At 48.1% G+C, this 18,269-nt stretch overlaps 2 protein-coding genes across 2 annotated transcripts in view; one reads left to right on the forward strand and one right to left on the reverse strand.

Annotated features, from left to right (window-relative positions):
- The first annotated feature begins 4,105 nt into the window (after positions 1–4,105).
- On the forward strand, positions 4,106–6,662 carry LOC133133271 (protein ABHD15). The gene is made up of 2 exons (XM_061249374.1): positions 4,106–5,213; positions 5,993–6,662. Exons 1-2 carry the CDS (start codon positions 4,288–4,290, stop codon positions 6,660–6,662), a joined length of 1,596 nt encoding a protein of 531 aa, XP_061105358.1. The 5' UTR covers positions 4,106–4,287.
- Positions 6,663–12,781: 6,119 nt separating this feature from the next.
- LOC133132146 (serine/threonine-protein kinase TAO1-like) overlaps positions 12,782–18,269 on the reverse strand; it is a 45,603-nt gene continuing 40,115 nt past the window's right edge. Inside the window, 2 exon segments of the mRNA XM_061247349.1 lie at positions 12,782–16,866; positions 17,803–18,082. Coding sequence (XP_061103333.1) covers positions 16,324–16,866; positions 17,803–18,082 — 823 coding nt within the window. The 3' untranslated portion in view covers positions 12,782–16,323.

The following is an 18,269-nucleotide window of genomic DNA, read 5'->3' on the forward strand; positions in this document are numbered from 1 at the left end:
AAGAGAACAGGACGTGGGGTAATGGAAGGAATGGACAAAGAGAAAGGAAATAGGGGAGAGAAATTGAGAAATAAACTAAATGTTAAAGAAAATGATGGAGTTATCACTACCAATGAGATTAAATATATTTAAGAACAGAAAACACTAAAGATGAGTGCTGAAATGCAGTGGACAGGTGGGTTATTCCTTTATTTCTCTCTCTCCATGTTGACATCCCCTCTGAACTTCTCCCTCTTTCTGAAGTGTACAGACATGTGGAAATGATTTAGAGAGACAGACTAACAGCCTGACTGGGCCTTCAGCATGCCTGGGCAGGTCCAGCACCTTGCCTCCATGGCCCAGATCTCAGAAGGGTCAGTAACATTGCCATCGCTGAACTGAGACTTTTTCCCTCTTTCTTTGATTTAATCTTAATTTTTTCCATTTTATTTTCTGTGTGCATTTCTGTTGGCCTATACCTCTTGGGACTAAAGTACTGACTTAAAAAAAAAACAAACACTGGAATTATTATAATTTTTATTATTATTTTGCATCATTATCGTCGTGTTGTTATATTATTTTTGTATGTATTATCTGTTAGTTCTTGTTTTTGTTTTTTTGTTACACCATGTTCGTTGGTTGTCGTTGAGGGGGAAGAAACGTCTGTTGAAATTGTACAGCGTTCACCACCTTCGTCAGCCTCTCATTTTAACTGGATGGGTCTTATTCCACAAGCACTGGGATTGGGTGCCCAAAGCTACAAGCTATCCCCTTCCACCAATGGACTTCAAAGCTTTGTTTCCATGCCTCCGGATGATTCCATGCTTCATTTGCTGTAAGGTGCCGGCGATAAGCCGGATTAGAACGGATACCAGTAGTTGAGAAAGGGAAGGGAGAGCGTTTACCGAGGGAGGGGGGGGGATGGAGATGACCTTTGTGGAGTTGATTGGGACCCTCATTAACCCCAGCCAGGCCTCTGGATCTGAGTTGGAAGGTGTTGGGAAAGGGTGTCGCATTCTCACTAAGTGCTTAGTGGAACAGAATCGGGCTCAAAGAAGACACGAGACCCCTCTCTCTGTAGTCCGGGTGAGCAGACGAGTTTGCCTAACCTGTAGTCAACGCCTGAAGGCGTGTGCCCGATGAGGTGATGGGATATACTGACAGCAGGACGCCCTGACGGTGGGGTCTCCCGACTCTGAGCTCCGCCCTCTTACCGGCTCAGGTAACGCACCTCACTAAAGCGTTACCGCGTCGGTCGCATGTTACGTCGGCACGCCTCTGCTTCTGAAGTCCGTTTGGGACGGAACATTGATTTGGGAGAGTCTTCGCACAGAGTAAGGAAAGAGGCAGTTCAGTGAGGCGGCCAGTCTAGTGCGTAATCCCCGTAAGAGTTCACCCAGCTCTGCTACCATGGCGAAACGCTCAGTGGCTTGCTCTTCAGAACCACCCCAGTTTACATTACGCCTCTGTACCAAGTCTTATCCATATTGCTGCCAATTTTTGTGGTTTTTCTACATTCGTTTTTTGTTTTTTTTTCCCCTACAGTGGGGGTGTGGGTGGGGTTGATTTTTGTAGACTGTGTCAAAGTGGTGCAAGCTGGTTTGTAGTGGTAATGATCAATATTGCTTTTGCACATGTCCTGCAAATTTAGTTTATATACTGTAGTTTGAGTGAACACATGGGCAACGGAGCACGCCCCCAACACACACACACAAACTCAGTGCCAATGATGCCCCCCTGCCCCCCCGCCCCCACCTCATCCTACCCCGCACCAGCCATGCCTGTCCATCATAGTCTGTTCATCACGGAGAAAACAATTGAACAGAAGAGTAAATATGCATATATGCTGTATTTTCATTATACATTATTTTTATAAGCTATGGGTTATATAAAACTGTTTTGTTTGCCTTCCCATCCAAAATCCACGTGTACCGCCATTGTTTGTCCTGAGGAAGAGGTAGGGAGGTTGTTTCCTTACCATTGGGATGGCCTAGGCCCCAGGCCTGGCTCAGACTGCCTTTAGACGTGTTCTGCAGAGACACATTCATCCACTCATCGCTTCCTTCAAACAGTACAGTTCCTTTTCCGTGTGGACTCCCCAGCAGCTGCAGTGCCTGCCTTGTTAGACGTTTTAACGTGGATACGTATGCATAGCACTGATAAAACACAGACCTTCAGAAGTGAACACACACACACACACACACACACACACACACACACACACTCTCACACCCCTGCTCAGACCGCTATGGCTCTCCTGGCGGTATTTTCTTACAGTACGCATCCTGCTACTCTACATGGGAGATTATGGGGTGGTGGGGTGGGGTGGGGGGGGGCTGTGTCTTGGAAGACAGTTTGAGTTAACCTGTACAAAATAGATTTAAAAGTGTTAGAATAAAAGTTATGGACACTCAATTGTACATTTGTAATAAATAAATAACCTGTTAATTGTCTTAAAGGACTGAATCTGTTTTGATTGTGCCTGTGTATGTATACGTGCATAAATATATTTCATGTGGTCACACATTTTCTCACTCGCCTGTTCACAAACTATGCGCTAATCAGTTCACAAGCTATTCTTAAATTCTTTTGTACATTTTTGCATTTCTACTACTGACTTATTTGTGTTTCTGCAATTGAAACTTAAGTTTATGTGCATTATGTGCAACTACCAAAATGAAGGCAACACAAGTAAATGAGGGATAAAAAGTATAGGTGCTTCCACATCGGTGTGGTTCCTGAGTTTGGCGATTACCACTGAGCTTACTGCTCGTGTAAAAAAAAGTTGGCCCAACTGCCAGTTATCTTTGCAACCACGGTTAGAAAGTTACTTGAATGTAACTTTGAAAAAACAGTAGGTGGGGCACATTTAGCGGGAGCTTCACTGACTTCTGATGTTTCACAAGGAACAGTGTCTACGGTGATACTGGTGTGGGAGTCTGAGGGAAAGACCGTCAGCTTGGGGTAACTGAATCAAATAGTGTGTGTGCATGTGTATCAAAAACATGCAGCAGCAGGGTGTACTATAGCCCATTCCAAATTCAGATTGCTCTTTGTTCTTTATTAACTGGTCAAAAACATGCACACAAACCATGACATATCAAAATACAAGTGGTCATGCTATTAAAATAGGGAAAAACATGCAGAGTGATATTTAAACTTTAATAACCATACCTCCCACCAGCGGTCCCATTTCCCCACCAGCTCTCTATCCATGAGCTGTCTGAAAACCCAGCATGCAGCTTCACCTGCACACTCCTGGAGCCTCTGGCAGAGGCAGAATGCTAGCAGCTGATCAGCCGGGAGAGTTGGCCTTGCGTGGTGAGGTGGCAGGAGGCGGGGAATCCCGCTGACTGGAGCTCTCCCTCTGGAGGAAACCAGAGCCAGTTCTACAAAGCAGCCAGCCTCAGAGCTGACCGTCACGGTTTGGTTCCGGTCCACGGTGCTCGTCGGCTTGTTCTTTATCTGGGTACGGCACGACAGCTCCACCACGGCGTCCATCCAGCAGGATCGCACAGAAAATGACCTTTATCTTCGTATGCACACACGTCAGTGAACTGGGGCTGTAGTTACTGGTTAATCCACTGCATGTCGTGTTGCAAATTTGACCTGTTAACATCAATGATATGGTGTTGTATGCTTCAGCGTTATTCAGGATAAGATTGCCATTTTGTGATGACCAACACAGAGTGATTAGGCTAGTGTACAGCTCATAATATATAATGTACATACATACTTTGTGTGTTCTATGTATTTTAATTGGTTTATCAGTTTTTGCACTTCAGTGCTGAAAAATCAGTTTCTTTAGAGCTGAAAAAATCACATAGTTTCAAATTCATTTTGGTTTATTTCTGGTTAGATTTGCAACACGACACAACTTGTTCTGGGTGATGCATCATGGTAAATGGTAAAAGAGTTCAGTTCAGTTCTTGCTTTTGAATTTGAGTTTTATTTGATCACGGTGCGATATGGGGGCGGGGGACATTGTCGGGGTCGGAGAGAAGAGACCTTTCGTTCACTGGTGGGCACTGCTAATGATTGACGGAGGCAATGAGGGAGGGGATTTGGGGGGCGGGGTGGGGAGAGGAGGAGGTGCATTCACCGTATCTCAGAGGGAGAGATTCGACAGGGCTAAAGGACGAGTGGCTCACGGCTGGTCAGAGCCACATTATTCTGTTCGCTCCAAAGCAGAAAGTCCACTGAGTCCACTGAGTGGGGTACTGAAAAGAAGGGAGCACTACGAAGCTGTACGATGGGTCAGATTTAACCCTTCCCTCGCCGCTAACCGCCTTGCTGAAGATTCCTGTCATGCGGGAGCTTGTGTTGTGCCTGCTGCCCTCTCTGGTCCTGTTCGTTACCGCCCTGCTTTTCCATTGGCCCCCAGTGCGGGCTAGCGTGGGGCAATTGGTGTGGGGAGTTAGCAGCTTGCTGTGGGTGTGGCTGTGCTGGTTCCTGGAACTCCCATTGGTCGCTGACAGTAGGATGGACATAGAGGGTCCTCAGCTGGTTTGCAAGGCCACGGCACTAGCCCAGTTCCTGCTCCGGAACTGCCAGTCCCTGGCCCGGCCCAGCCTGGCATCCTGGCCCTGGGGGGACCCAAACATACAGACCCTCTGCAGCCTGGCAGGGCCCCCGGGAGCCAACGAAGGGATACGGTTTGCCAGGGACTACCTGCAGGTGAAGGATGGGGGCGTGGTGGCTTTGGATTGGGCGGTGGGTCCAAAAGAGGAGGCAGAGCAGTGGAGGGGAGGCGGTGCAAAGCAAGAGCAGGGGGCAGGAGGAGGTGGAGGAGGGAGGGCCCTGGGCTGCCACACCTCCTGCCCCCCCGTCCTCATTCTCATCCCCAACTCGTGGGGCAGGGTAACCCCCCATCTGATCCGGCTGTGTGCCCTGGCTCTGCGACAGGGGTACTGCCCTGTGGTGTTCCATCGTCGCGGCCAGGGCGGCTGCCCCCTGGTCACTCCCAAGTTCCAGGAGTTCGGGGATCCCTCTGACCTGGTCCAGGCTGTGACTTACCTCCGTTACCGCCACCCAGCATCCGCTCTGCTCGCCGTCAGCGAAGGCTCGGGGTCTGGCCTGCTCCTGTCCTACCTGGGGGAGTGTGGGTCCTCCTCTTACCTGACGGCCGCGGCCTGCCTGTCGCCGGTCCTGCAGGGGCAGCTGTGGTTCGACATGCCCCTGCCTCCCCTGTACCGCTGGGGAGTGCTGCTTTACCAAAAGCTGCAGCTCAGCAGGTGAGTTTCCATGCGACCGGTACCTACCCGACCGAATCATAGCGCAGATTTCAGTGTCTCATTTAGGTGCTGCACTACTTCACTAGCTTACGTCACTCACTGACAGTCAGTGACAAGTTTTCCAGGAAGTGGATGCAAGAAAGCTTTGGTGTGAAAATACACAAGTATTGCAGTTTTATTAACTGCATGGGATATATATACTTTAAGATGCGCTTGTATGGTTATGAAGAATTGACTATAAGTGAATTTTGATTTCAGCTTCTCTTTAGTATTGTTTTAGCACCAGTATCTGCAAACTGTTAATGGTACCCACCCATAACTACGACTGCTGTCAGTTTGAAAATGTGGTTAAACCTGTATGCACTAAGGGAGCCAAAGGAGGAAATCTTTCAATGTGTGACTTTAATCACTGAAGTGCGGAAGCACCCTGAAACCTATAGGTTGTCATTTGTAAACTGTTGCACATTATGTAATCTTGCTACATATTTGTAAATTTAGCATTGGCAAATTGCTCCCTCATTGCAATTTCTAAATATCACTTTTTTAAACGATACAGAAATTCATCAAAAATTCAGTATTACTTCCAAGAGTAATGTTGGAAAATTATATGTGTATAATTAGTGTAAATTATTACAAGTGTAAATGTTATATGTAAATATACAACCGAAATGTTAAATCTAAATGTAAATGTAAAATGTAACATTTCTAAACATTAGAAATGATAGCATATTCTAGTCCCACAACATTACAGGCATGTGCTTGGTGCTTTTCCCTCATAGGTATGCGAGTGCACTCAGTGCCGTGCTGGATGTGGAGCGGCTGCTAGCCTGCTCCTCTCAGAGGGACCTGGAGGTGGCCATCTTCTGCTCTGAGAGAGGGTCCCGGAAGAGTGGGGCCAGGGCGGGGCAGCCAGGGGGCAGCGGCGGGGATAGGGGTGTGGGGCAGAGTGGGGCCAGGGCGGGGCAGACGGATGAGAGGGAGGAGGTGGCCTGGGGCGACTACTGGGAGCGCAACGAGCCGCTCCGGGATGCGGACGAGGTGGCGGTGCCCGTCCTGTGCGTCCGCAGCCTGGACGACCCGCTCCTGCCCCCCGCCCCCGCCCTGCCCACGCAGCTGTTCCAGAACAGCCCCTACTTCCTGCTGGCGCTCACCGCCCGCGGCGGGCACTGCGGCTTCACCGCGCAGGACGGCGACGGCGCCCCCTGCTGGAGCCACCAGGCGCTGCTGGAGTACTTCCGGGTCGTGGCGGAGTTCCTGAGGGCGGAGGAGGGGAAAGCCAATGGGACGAGGGGGGCGGTGCCGAGGGGGAGCCAGTGGAGGAGGAGCACCGTGACGGCCCGCAGGCGAAGGAGGGCGAGGCGGCCGCTGGTCCGCTTCTCCATCGACTCGGAGGGGCAGAGTTCCGGGGAAGAGGACATGTTCACCTGGCACAGGTCACACACACGCTGAGGAGGGCTGCTGAACACTTTCAGATTTGTCACGGTTCATCTGAATACTTTTTTTAAAGGTACAATAGGTAATTTCAGACCTCTAGCGGTCAGGAGAGGAAATGCAGCAACAAACCCCTTCAAACCGCAACACTGTTTATCCCTCCCCCTTCTCTGTGAACGCACTGACGTTGAAACGCCATTGGATGTGGCAATTACAACCGATTTTCAAACAATGCGCTTGAATTATTGTACAGTTATACAATGTTTTGGTACAGAGTGTCGGTCCGTCAACTGTATATTTTGAAACCTCAATTTAAAGACTATAAACACAGGCAGAGGGTGAGTCGACATGTCAGTGAGCCTTTTTCAATGATAGGAAGGGATTTACAATGGTCATGTAACAATGTTTTAACACAAAAATCTTACCGACTAGGTCTGCATCTGCGAAAGTGGCCTGATACGTCTCAACCACAGGCAGAGAACTTGGGTATGTCAGCACACCGAGCATTTTTACTTTACAGACTCTAACAGGAGAGAAAACCAAACCGTGTCCCTTGTATTTACATATTTACGGTTTCCTGATTCATTGGGAACAAACTAACAAGGCATCCCTGATTTTAATGTGACGGAGAGTGGAAGAGGGATGAATAGAAAAAAAGGTAAAATGTGAAGGTAAATTTAGGAATGTGTAGCAATAGGACAAATGTTCATTCATTCATTCATTATCCTAACCTGCTTATCCTGAACAGGGTCGCAGGGGGGCTGGAGCCTATCCCAGCATACATTGGGCGAAAGGCAGGAATACACCCTGGACAGGTCGCCAGTCCATCACAGGGCACACACACCATTCACTCACACACTCATACCCACAGGCAATTTAGACTCTCCAATCAGCCTAACCTGCATATCTTTGGACTGTGGGAGGAAACCGGAGAACCCGGAGGAAACCCACGCAGACACGGGGAGAACATGCGCCCTAGGACAAATGTGATGGTACAAAACCTGTTTTAGCGGAGACAAAGAGGGGGAACCCTCATTTACAAAGAAAATGATTGTAAAAAAATAATTCCGCATAAGCCACCATTTAAGATACAATTTGATTGTAAGAGCATTATTCAAATGAGACCCCTGGTGACTGGAAGCTCCACATATAAAATGGAAATCAAAGTGTATTCCCTGCTTGTCCAGCTCTATTATTTATTAATACTTTTATTTATTTATTAGAAAATCATGATTCTCTGCATTTAAACGAGAGCCAGCCTCCTTCAGAAAAGGGGAAGATGTACGGGGAAATGTGATCATACACCGCACCAACACAAAAGATCACAAGACGCAAACGCAACAAGTCACGCAATGTAGTGATGCAAGATCACGAGATACAACGGACAAAGGCAAGACATCCAAAACAGTTTTCGTCAGAACTTTGGCATTAAGGCCATATAAGCAAATAAATTGGGACATCCTGCAGCAAACTAGCAAACAGGACTGCATGTGTGAACGTATTCATTCTTAAAAATAACAAAGGGCACAGATATAGATATATGGTTTACTAGTACCGTGAAAAGGTACCGTATTTTCCCGCTTCCGGATTTATTTTATTATTGCTTGTTTGTCAAACCGAATCGTTTCAAATCTTTAGACAAAATGTAATACAAGACAAGGGGAACCGGAGCAAACACAAAAAATATATATTTTAAATAATTTAATTTAATCAAAAGTTATCGAACACCCATATCATCCTTGTGAAAAGGAAATGGGCCCCCTGTTTGCTCAATCAACCAAATGAAATTGGTAGTACTTAGATAGTACTTGTAGTACAAGTAAGTAGTACTTGAACACAGCCTGCTGGTTTCCCCTTTCCATTCAGTGTGACAAATATGCAACAACAGAGGAAAAATAATTTCACAGCACTGGCTGGTAGCAAAATACATGTACTGGAGACAACGAGCAGCCCACAGCCCCGTCGAGTTGACCAGCGATTGACACACACGAGCTGGGACTAGGAACAACTGCCGCTCGATTCCAAACGTGCCAATTTTTGTGTTTACTAGCACTCACACTCGTCGGATAATTAAAGAGGAAATGCAAGGCTTCGATCGTCACCCCGGGAAGGAGGCACAGGGAAACGGAGGGCGATTACCAAAGAACGACTCTTTCAATTAGTTCAGTGTTTTTCCGTTTAAAAAAGGTTGTTTCTTCCCTTCTGTTTAAAGTGGGAAATAAACCGATCCGTGTTTGACACAGCACGTGACCTGATGGGAGACGGTCTGGTCATCTCTTCATGCGTTCACGAATACATCACTCATTAATGACACGGACCCTCAGTTCAGGCAATGAAAAACAGGACTTATGGGTCTTGTTTACATTTACATTTTTATTTGTCTTTAAATAACCTTTAAGGAAATTATAAAACGTTTCCCCCAGAGTTTTGAAAAAAACAACAACATTTTAGCCAGAGCCATAAAACATTACACAAAGGATGTAGGCAGCTTTTTATTTACTTACAAAACTTGAACGTGGGAAAACAGATTTTTTGACCATTGATCTTTCATTCTACCAGCACTTTTAACACTGGGGTCAATCTCTCAGGTTAAGGAGACTCACTCAGAATGAAGAGACAGGACTCAAGATGTACTAAAATTACTTTATTACAGTTGATTCTTTGTCCAGTATCCCTCTGCCAACACAAGGAGTAATTACAAACAAAATATTACATTAGACCCTTAAGTCTTTTTTTTCTTTTCTGCTAATTTCTGAACCTCTTTTATACATTTTCAATTCACTTTGTTTTTGTCATTTTATGAATAATCTTTCTTTTATGTAATCTTTCAGACATTCAGTAACAGGTTTTCACAATCTATACATTTTAATACAGGTTATATATGGATTGTAATGGTAATGCTGAACCAGGTCAAATATGATCTTCAAAGAAAAATAAAAACAAAAAAAAAAGAATACTGACAAATACACTGTACAGAGACACACCTCCAACTTTCATTGACTCGCTCCCCCCCAACCACCCTCACTGCTATCCGCATTTGCAGAGACTGAGACTGACAAGTTGTTTAGCCAATCACAACAAATCTACTCGCGCATCACAAAAGAAAAAAAGTTAAAACGGAGTTCCATTGGAGGACCCGATGCCGTGGGTGTGTTCATTGGCAGCTCAGTTATGGCACAGTGTCTGACCAGAGGGGTGGACATCCGTTCCTTATTGTTTTTAATCATTATTATTTTTTTAATCACGTTATACATTCATCTCCTAAATGTCTCTCCTCCCCCTTTGCCACGGTCTCAGTCAGCAGGACACAAGGGAATGTTAATAAAAAAATAAAACGATGGTAAGCTTTTAAAACAGAAATTTGGCTACAGAATAAAATGAGTGAAGATCGATATTTAAATATGGTCTCAATCTAAAAATGTCGACTTAAAAAATGCAGGGGGTAGGGGAGATCCCATCATCAACATTGGTAAGGATTGGGCTAGCCCTCCCATCCTCTGGCCCCATGAACTTGAAAAGGTACCCAATAACATCAGCGAAGATAGAGAGGACAAGGTCAGGGATTTCTTATTGTTTCTGCTTGTTGGGGGATATGGGGAACATTTCTATGATTTACATTTCAGCAAGACCCTCGAACAATTCAGAACGGTCCTTCGCACAACCAAATTAACCGTCCTCTGTCTTTCATGCCCCGTCTTGAACTTGCACAATTAGCTTTTTGGGGCGCAATGATAACCAGAATCTGTGCCTGAATTCAAACTCAAATCAAGAAAATTGTGGACTTAAGTGGATCATAGTAAGCACTGAATTTGTTGTTACCTTGTGGTCAATGTTCTGCTAACGTATTTAAAATGATTATGTTTCCCTGTTAGCAGTCCGTTCACTATAAACATATGCTGAGGCGAGAAGCAAGTGCGCAGTAGAAAGTCTGCGGAGTCGTCGGAACAGCAGCGTTTCGCGGTAAACCCCACATGCGAACGCATAAGTTACATCCGGAACATTCGTATGGCTTAAAGCACCTCGGGGCGGGGGAGGGAAAAGGGCAGCACGAAGGAGACTGTCGCGCTTCAGGAGGAGTGCTAACGGGTAGGAGGGCCGGTGGGATTAGCAGACGGCAAAGAGTGACAGAGACTACAGTGGAATGAAGCAGATATCTGCGAAAGGGGGTTAGTGCGTGAGGTGACAGTACTGCACACCGGTCAGCAAGAATAAAAAAGGCTGGGGAGAGACCCAGGACCGGTCTCCCTGCTCATACCTAATTTTACACCACAGGGAAGAGCTCGGCGGCTTTTGGTTAAACTCCCTCCTTATATACGTGTGTGTGCGCGTGCCTGTGTTTTTAATTATCTTTTAAATATTAATGTTAGAAACCAAGTAATTATCTTTTTTTTTGTCTTCACAATACAAGCAAATTTTTCAGTTTATTTTTTTACTTTTGTTTTTTTTTATTCCACTTTTTAAATTCTAAATATACAATATAAACATTTTTTTTTCCTATACACCCCACTCAAAACTAACTGTATATATCCACATCTTTTCCCACATTTTCCAATTCCTTACTGAATTTTCTTTAGTCTTTTGAATGTTTATATATCGCTACATATACACAGCTACATATATATGTGTGTACATATATAGCTGTATATACGTAATGTGTGAAGTCTTGTGTTATCTGAAGGTAGTTGCCCTGTGCAGGGTGCCAGGGTGTGAGGGAGGAAGGCAGATGGTAGCGGGCAGGACCGGCAGGGGCACTGCGGGGGTAGCAGCACAGAGCCACCCTCCCACCCAGAACAACATTCAGCGGTCACAACCTGCCCCCCCCCAGAGCGCCTGAGAGGGAAGGCCGCAGGGCAGGGGGGACGGACGGGGTGAGAGAGAGAGAGAGAGAGAGAGAGAGAGAGAGAGAGAGAGAGAGAGAGAGAGAGTGTGTGTGTGTGTGTGTGTGAGAGAGAGAGAGAGAGTGTGTGTGTGAGAGAGAGAGGGGGAGAGAGCGAGAGACAGAGTGTGAGAGACGAGAGAGAGACAGACAGACAGACAGAGAGAAAGACAGTGTGTGTGTGTGTGAGAGAGAGAGAGAGAGAGAGAGAGAGATTTAACTTTTTTTTTTTTTTCCTCCATTGGCGATAAAGGGAATAAGGTTGCACACCTGGCTTAGGCAACAGGTGCTAGGAGAAAAGCTATTGGACGCCTGCACACCATATTGTTTTGTGTGAGGGAGTCATTGGCTGAAAAGTGCACACTAACCATCACCGTAGCTGACAGCCCAGATAAGTTCAAATGTAAAATTCTCTCAACATTTTACCCAGATGATGCCAGATATGCTTAAATGGGCAAAAGAGAAGCCAACTAATGCGGTGTATTCATACGTACATTTTTGGCATCAACTAAATTACAATAAAAACTTTCTATCCTTTCTTACTTTGGCATCTTGACATTTTGCTTGGATTAGAGATTTTGAAAGTGTCTTTTTGGTCACCCATGCGTGAATCAGGTCTCGCTGGTCACTACAGGAAGTGTGGGGGCTGAGGCTGAAACAGCCCTCTGTTGCCCTGGGCTCAACTCCAGACAGACACCAGTCAACATCAACACATCATGGGCCGAGTCTGAAACCACAGCTTTTCATATTTATGTAAACCTCCAGGGTAAGGAGGTTTGTTATTGTAACTCCACAGTGATCTGAGCAGCAGTGCTGGTGTACTGGTGCATCTGCATACAGCTCACGACTCTTGTTCCTCATTTCAGATGCATTTTGCAGACATGGGAGTTCAGTTCATGTGTCTGATTGGATGGACAAGCCTTCTCGCGCATCGTGCTAACCCTGAGCTGCTAACATTTCTCCCTGGCCTGCCATGGAAACCACGCCGCAGGCCTGAAACACAGGGCCTGAAACACAGGGCCTGAAGCACAGGGCCTGAAACACAGGGCCTGAAGCACAGGGCCTGAAACACAGGGCCTGAAACACAGGGCCTGAAGCACAGGGCCTGAAGCACAGTGCCTGAAACACAGTGCCTGAAACACAGGGCCTGAAGCACAGGGCCTGAAGCACAGGGCCTGAAGCACAGGGCCTGAAGCACAGGGCCTGAAACACAGGGCCTGAAGCACAGGGCCTGAAGCACAGGGCCTGAAGCACAGGGCCTGAAACACAGGGCCTGAAGCACAGGGCCTGAAACACAGGGCCTGAAGCACAGGGCCTGAAGCACAGGGCCTGAAGCACAGGGCCTGAAACACAGGGCCTGAAACAAACAGCTTACTGTACATTTTGCACTTCCCTCTTCCTTCCACGGCCCGCTACCTCGCGGTACTTCATCCTGAATTATGTCATCACTCCCTCTCAAGGATGTGATTTCCCCCCCCCCCCCTGCTTAATCAGCAAATGCATACTTTCAAACCCTGTATATATCTGGAGGACAGCAGTTATTTGGCTTTGTTGCAAAAAACCCCCCAAAAAAACAAAGAAAAAAACATCATACATCTGAAGTTCACGTATACCAAAGTTCTCTGAGGGGAAAAAAAGCAAAACAGCCTTTCCTGATTAATGGGAGAAGAAATGACACGTTCCACACACTGACACAATCCCAGACTCCCAGGCCCTGAGGTCTGTACCTCCACAAGCTGCTCTCCCATCCTGCTCCTTATCTAGTGCTGCTGTGAGGAAACCACTACACCTTTCTACACCTCTCTCCCTGTGCAACATTAAACTCTCAGTCAGGTGTACTTAAGTTACACCTGTAAGATTGCCCCCAACCCATTCTTTTGAGATATACAACTCGGAAAACCACCATATATACAAACTGTTCACTCTATGGGTCCTTTTAACAAACCCAAGAAAAAATGTTTCTTTACCAAAAAATAAGTGCCATTTTGTCACACCAACATTCTTATCTCCTCAATATCAGACAGGGCAGTCCATTCCAAGGCCACTCTGCTCGACGCCACCACCTTTGGATGTCTGAAGTTCACAACCTCATTGCCGATTGCCCACACGTCTTTCGCTACAACCTGCGCTCCCACTTCCTGCTACGCTTCCTGCATCTGCACTCCTTCCCAAGTCCTGCTGGGGTACCCCACGTCTTCAAGGTACAAGCGCTCAAGCAACTGTTTTTCACTGATCCACAGTGGACCTGAGATGCGTAATTAGTGTGCTGAATTAATAGTGTATGAATTACTCGCTGAAGGGTTGTACTCCATGTCAGCAAAGCGCACTGCACACTGCCCCCTCTGGCGATGCAGTGAACTGCGAAACATGACCGTCCCTTTGTGCAATTTAGTGTCGAATTGCCTAATGGCAATTTAGCTCCCATAATTCTGTGCTTCTGCATCTAATCCAAAACAGTGCTTTCACCTTCCTTCAGTTCAACATTTTGCAGGGGACAGGGTGATAAAATCTTGTTGGCACACCAGCATGCTTAAGCACTACACTCCCTGAAGCCCAGACAAGCTGGACACTAATGCGTTGTTGTTTTTCCCCCTAAAAAGTCAAAATGTCCCTCGCAGCAATGTGATTAAGTGCTGTACGTGCTGCAGAAAGGCCATCACTTCAAACGCTGACTCAACTCGTCCCACGCAAACTCTCCTGGACATTCACCTGACACCACGTCTTTACCAACAAACAATAAACTTAACCAGTTTAAGAGATTCAGAAACGGCTGCCTCAAAATTGATTGGGGGGGGGGGGGGGGGACCTCACGATAACCCACACGTTTATTTAGCAACTTTTAGTGTGAGAAAGAGCTGAACTGGATCCGGTGGAGGATCACAAGCAGTGCATGTGACGCGAATGTGGGGCTAAGTGAAAGTGTGGCTCATCGCGTTCTGTCCAGGGAAACACTGCTGCTTTCATCCCGACAGCCTCGCTTTTCTTCCAGTGCTTTCCTTCATCTATCTACAAAAATTAAACCCTCGGACAGAACGGTCCCCATGGGACAGCGGCCCTGTATGCGGTTTTAGTGTTCTGGAAGTTTCCATTGAGAACCTCAGCGCATCTTATCAGTAAGGACTCCGTCCCTGTCCTGTCCTGTCCTGTCCTGTTTTGGCATGTATTTTGGCACACGGCCTGTTTTGGCTGCTGATTTGTGAAACGGAATGAGGCGGTCCGGTTTCCATGACACCAGCGGCGGTGACCTCACAATGGCAATGACGTACAGTCCTCTGGAGATTTACAGTACAATAAACTACAGTACTTACATCTGTGGCTCTTTTCCTAAAGTCTGTCTCAGGTTTAAAATAAGAAAAAATTTAATTGTAAAAAGTAGTATTCATCCAATAGATAAATCAAGCTTTAAAACAAAAAAATTAAAGCTGAGCAATTAGTGTTTATGGAAAAAAAAAAGGTTCAATCTCACTATTGGCACTGCATTCCTAAGTGTTAAAAGCATCAGCCTGCTAACTGGGTGAACGTAGCCTGCACTGGAATCAACACTAAAACAGGCATACCTGGGCTAAATAAGTAGCAGCAGCTGCAGCTGGGCTGTTAGTGGTTGTTTGCGCAGGGGTGAGCAGGGTCATTTCAGTTAAGAAATGAACGTAAACCCCCAGGTTATCTCTCAAGGTCTGTGGCGGGCAGGGCTTTGTGGGGCCCATAGGGACTGTGTAATATTACATCACCCTTGTGGAGATGTCTGGAAAAGGAGACTGTTACATTGATGCTTCTGTATATGTATGCACGTGTGCATTTTTTCTGAACGCGTAGAGCTACCCATACATGCTCCACAGCAAGTCGAGTGTACCTTTCTCCACTCGACGCTGGGGAAAAAGTGCACAAACCAAGAGCTGCTATTGCTGGAAAGGGTGCAGTGCGATAGTGGTCTGAGCAAAACCTGACAAAGGAAAAGAAATATAAAAACTGCCCTGCTTTAAAGGCTAAGACACGGTCACAAACCTGCTCCCCCAATAACACGTTCCCTCACATTCTCACTGCCTCCGCTTCCTTCTTCTGTCATCTTTCCCTCCAGCAGCTTAAAGTTTTTTGCACTTCAATTTCAAGTCCAGCTACGGAGCTGAAAAATGTGTTCCTCTGAACTAAAGTGGATAAGGGCATTATTCAAAGTCAGCAGCCTAATCCAGAACTCAACTTCCAGAGGGCTACGGCGGACTATGACAACCGCGAGTCTAGCCTTTAGCGCTCAATTACGAGTCGGGTATGGACGAGAGGAGCAATTGCACCCAAGAGTCCACACCCAAATAGGTTTCGACTCCTTTGGAGACTTGTTGAAAATGCGACGCACTGCAATATCTTGAAATAAATTATTATCAGGATGGGAAAATATATTGCAACGAAAAAATTACAGAATTCTGGTTTGGATGCAGATTTCTGATTTGGGTGCAGAATTTTAGCCTGACGGTGATGGATTTTGAATCTAAGTGAGAATTTGGACAACACCGTGCCCCTGTGGGCTTAGACAAAGCTGAGGTGAACACAGGGAGACCGATGGACTTCAGACAGCTGCGGACAAGCTGCTGCCTGGGCGGAAGCCATCACTGTCCCTTGCACACAGGGGTCTGGTGAGAGGACGGGGAGGTGGGGAAAGAGAGGAGAGAGGGAGAAGAAGAACGGGAGAGGGAGAAAGAGACAGAGAGCGGTGCGTGGGGAGGGGGGGGGAGCGAGGGCATGGCCCGTCTGCCCCTCCCCTCCCCAGGGCCCGGCGGTCCCCCTTGCCCTGCTCTGGAGCTATGGGCGTGTCTACGTGTAGGACAGGTGTGACCCGTTGGATATCTGCGAGGCGATGCTAGTGCTCCTGCTCATCCCCTGCTCACTGCGCCCCCCGGAGGCTGTCCTCCTCAGCGCCTGGGGGCTGTTCCGGGCCGCCCCCCCCGCCCGCGGCACCGCCCCCATGGGCCCCGACGACGGGTGGCCCCAGGGTTGGGGGCCCCCGCCCGGCATGCCGTGGCCCCAGGCCTGCTGCGACGGCCCTCCCTGGCTGGGGTGGTGGTGGTGGTGGTGGTGATGACTGCTGTGGTGGCCTCCCCCGCCCCCTCCGGACCCGCTCCCCCCGCCCCAGTGTGGCCCCTGGGAGCCGCCCTGGTGGTGGTGCGACCAGCTGCCGGGGGCCCCGGGGAAGCTGTGGCTGAAGGCCTCGGAGGAGAGGTTGGACAGCACCATGTTGCTGAAGCCCAGGCGCATGCTCTCCGAGTCGAAGGCCTCGATCTCCCGCGCCTGGCGCTCCAGCAGGCTGCGGATCCGCTCCGAGCGCTCGTTCTGCAGGACCAGCATCTCCTCCTCAATCTGCACACAGGGAGAGACTGTTACTGCTCCATTACTGCCACCACCACTGCTCCATCAGCGACTACTGCTGCAAGAGCCAGGGTTACTCCTCCCTTACTGTTACTATAACTGCTCCATCAGCGACTACTGCTGCAAGAGCCAGGGTTACTCCTCCCTTACTGTTACTATAACTGCTCCATCAGCGACTACTGCTGCAAGAGCCAGGGTTACTCCTCCCTTACTGTTACTATAACTGTTCTATGAGCGACTACTGCTGCAAGAGCCAGGGTTACTCTCCCTTACTGTTACTATAACTGTTCCATCAGCGACTACTGCTGCAAGACCAACTGATACTGCAAGACCAACTGTTACTGAAATCCTCCATTACTGCTACTATTACTGTTCTATGAGTGACTACTGCTGCAAGAGCCAGGGTTACTGAAATGCTCCATTACTGTTACTATAACTGTTCCATCATCGACTACTGCTGCAAGACCAACTGATACTCCAAGAGCCAGGGTTACTGAAGTCCTCCAGTACTGCTACTATAACTGTTCTATGAGCGACTACTGCTGCAAGAGCCAGGGTTACTCCTCCCTTACTGTTACTATAACTGTTCCACGACTGGAGGGATTATTCTGCAGCTCTATTGTGAGCAACTACATCCACGCCAAGAGTAACTATTATTACCCCATAAGCCACAATTACCAACACAGCTCCATGACTGAATATCACAATATCACATTTCACGAGACGGGTGACTGCGTCTACCCCGCTCGCCGAGCGGCCGTTACCCCCCCCCCCCACGAGTACCGCCCCACGTCATTCCGCACACAGCCGCTCCGCCCAATGAAAGAGCGCACGGCGGCCGGCCCCGCCCACGAGTACCGCCCCACGTCATCCCGCACACAGCCGCTCTGCCCAATGAAAGAGCGCACGGCGGCCGGCCCCGCCCACCTTCTGCTCCAGCAGGGCGCGGCGCAGGGACACCCTCTGCTCCAGCTCCTTCATCTCGCGGTCGTGCTGCGCGTCCGTCTGCATCTTGATCTTGCTCTGGTAGGCGTTGAGCAGCTCCAGCTCCTGCTGCAGCTGCATCTTCAGCACCTGGCACTCGGCCTCCTGAGCCTCGTCCAGCCGCAGCTGAGCGCCGGGGAGAGAAGGACAGGGTGAGACACGCCGGGTCTGCACGCTGTAGCCCTAAAGGTGCTGTACCAGATTAGACCAGATGGCTTCACTGCTTCACAGGCTTGGCTTTGTGAAACAGACCCCTCCACCCACCCACCCTCCCAGACTTCTCTATCCCTCCAGGCAGGGGTGCTTCCAATTGGGTGGCCAGGGTGGCACTGGCCCAACTCAGGAATTGGACTGGCCGCTCCAGGCACCACCCATACTTTTACCCCAAAAATAACGTATTATCATTGGCT

This window comes from Conger conger, chromosome 7 (genome assembly GCF_963514075.1).
Source record: "Conger conger chromosome 7, fConCon1.1, whole genome shotgun sequence".
Classification (NCBI taxonomy): domain Eukaryota; kingdom Metazoa; phylum Chordata; class Actinopteri; order Anguilliformes; family Congridae; genus Conger; species Conger conger.

Excerpts from the sequence above, each read along its gene's own strand:
- LOC133133271 (XM_061249374.1), top strand. The coding sequence starts at position 4,288 with ATGCGGGAGCTTGTGTTGTGCCTGCTGCCCTCTCTGGTCCTGTTCGTT. Across the intron at positions 5,214-5,992 it reads CAAAAGCTGCAGCTCAGCAG|GTATGCGAGTGCACTCAGTG; the intron begins GTGAGTTTCCAT and ends TTTCCCTCATAG.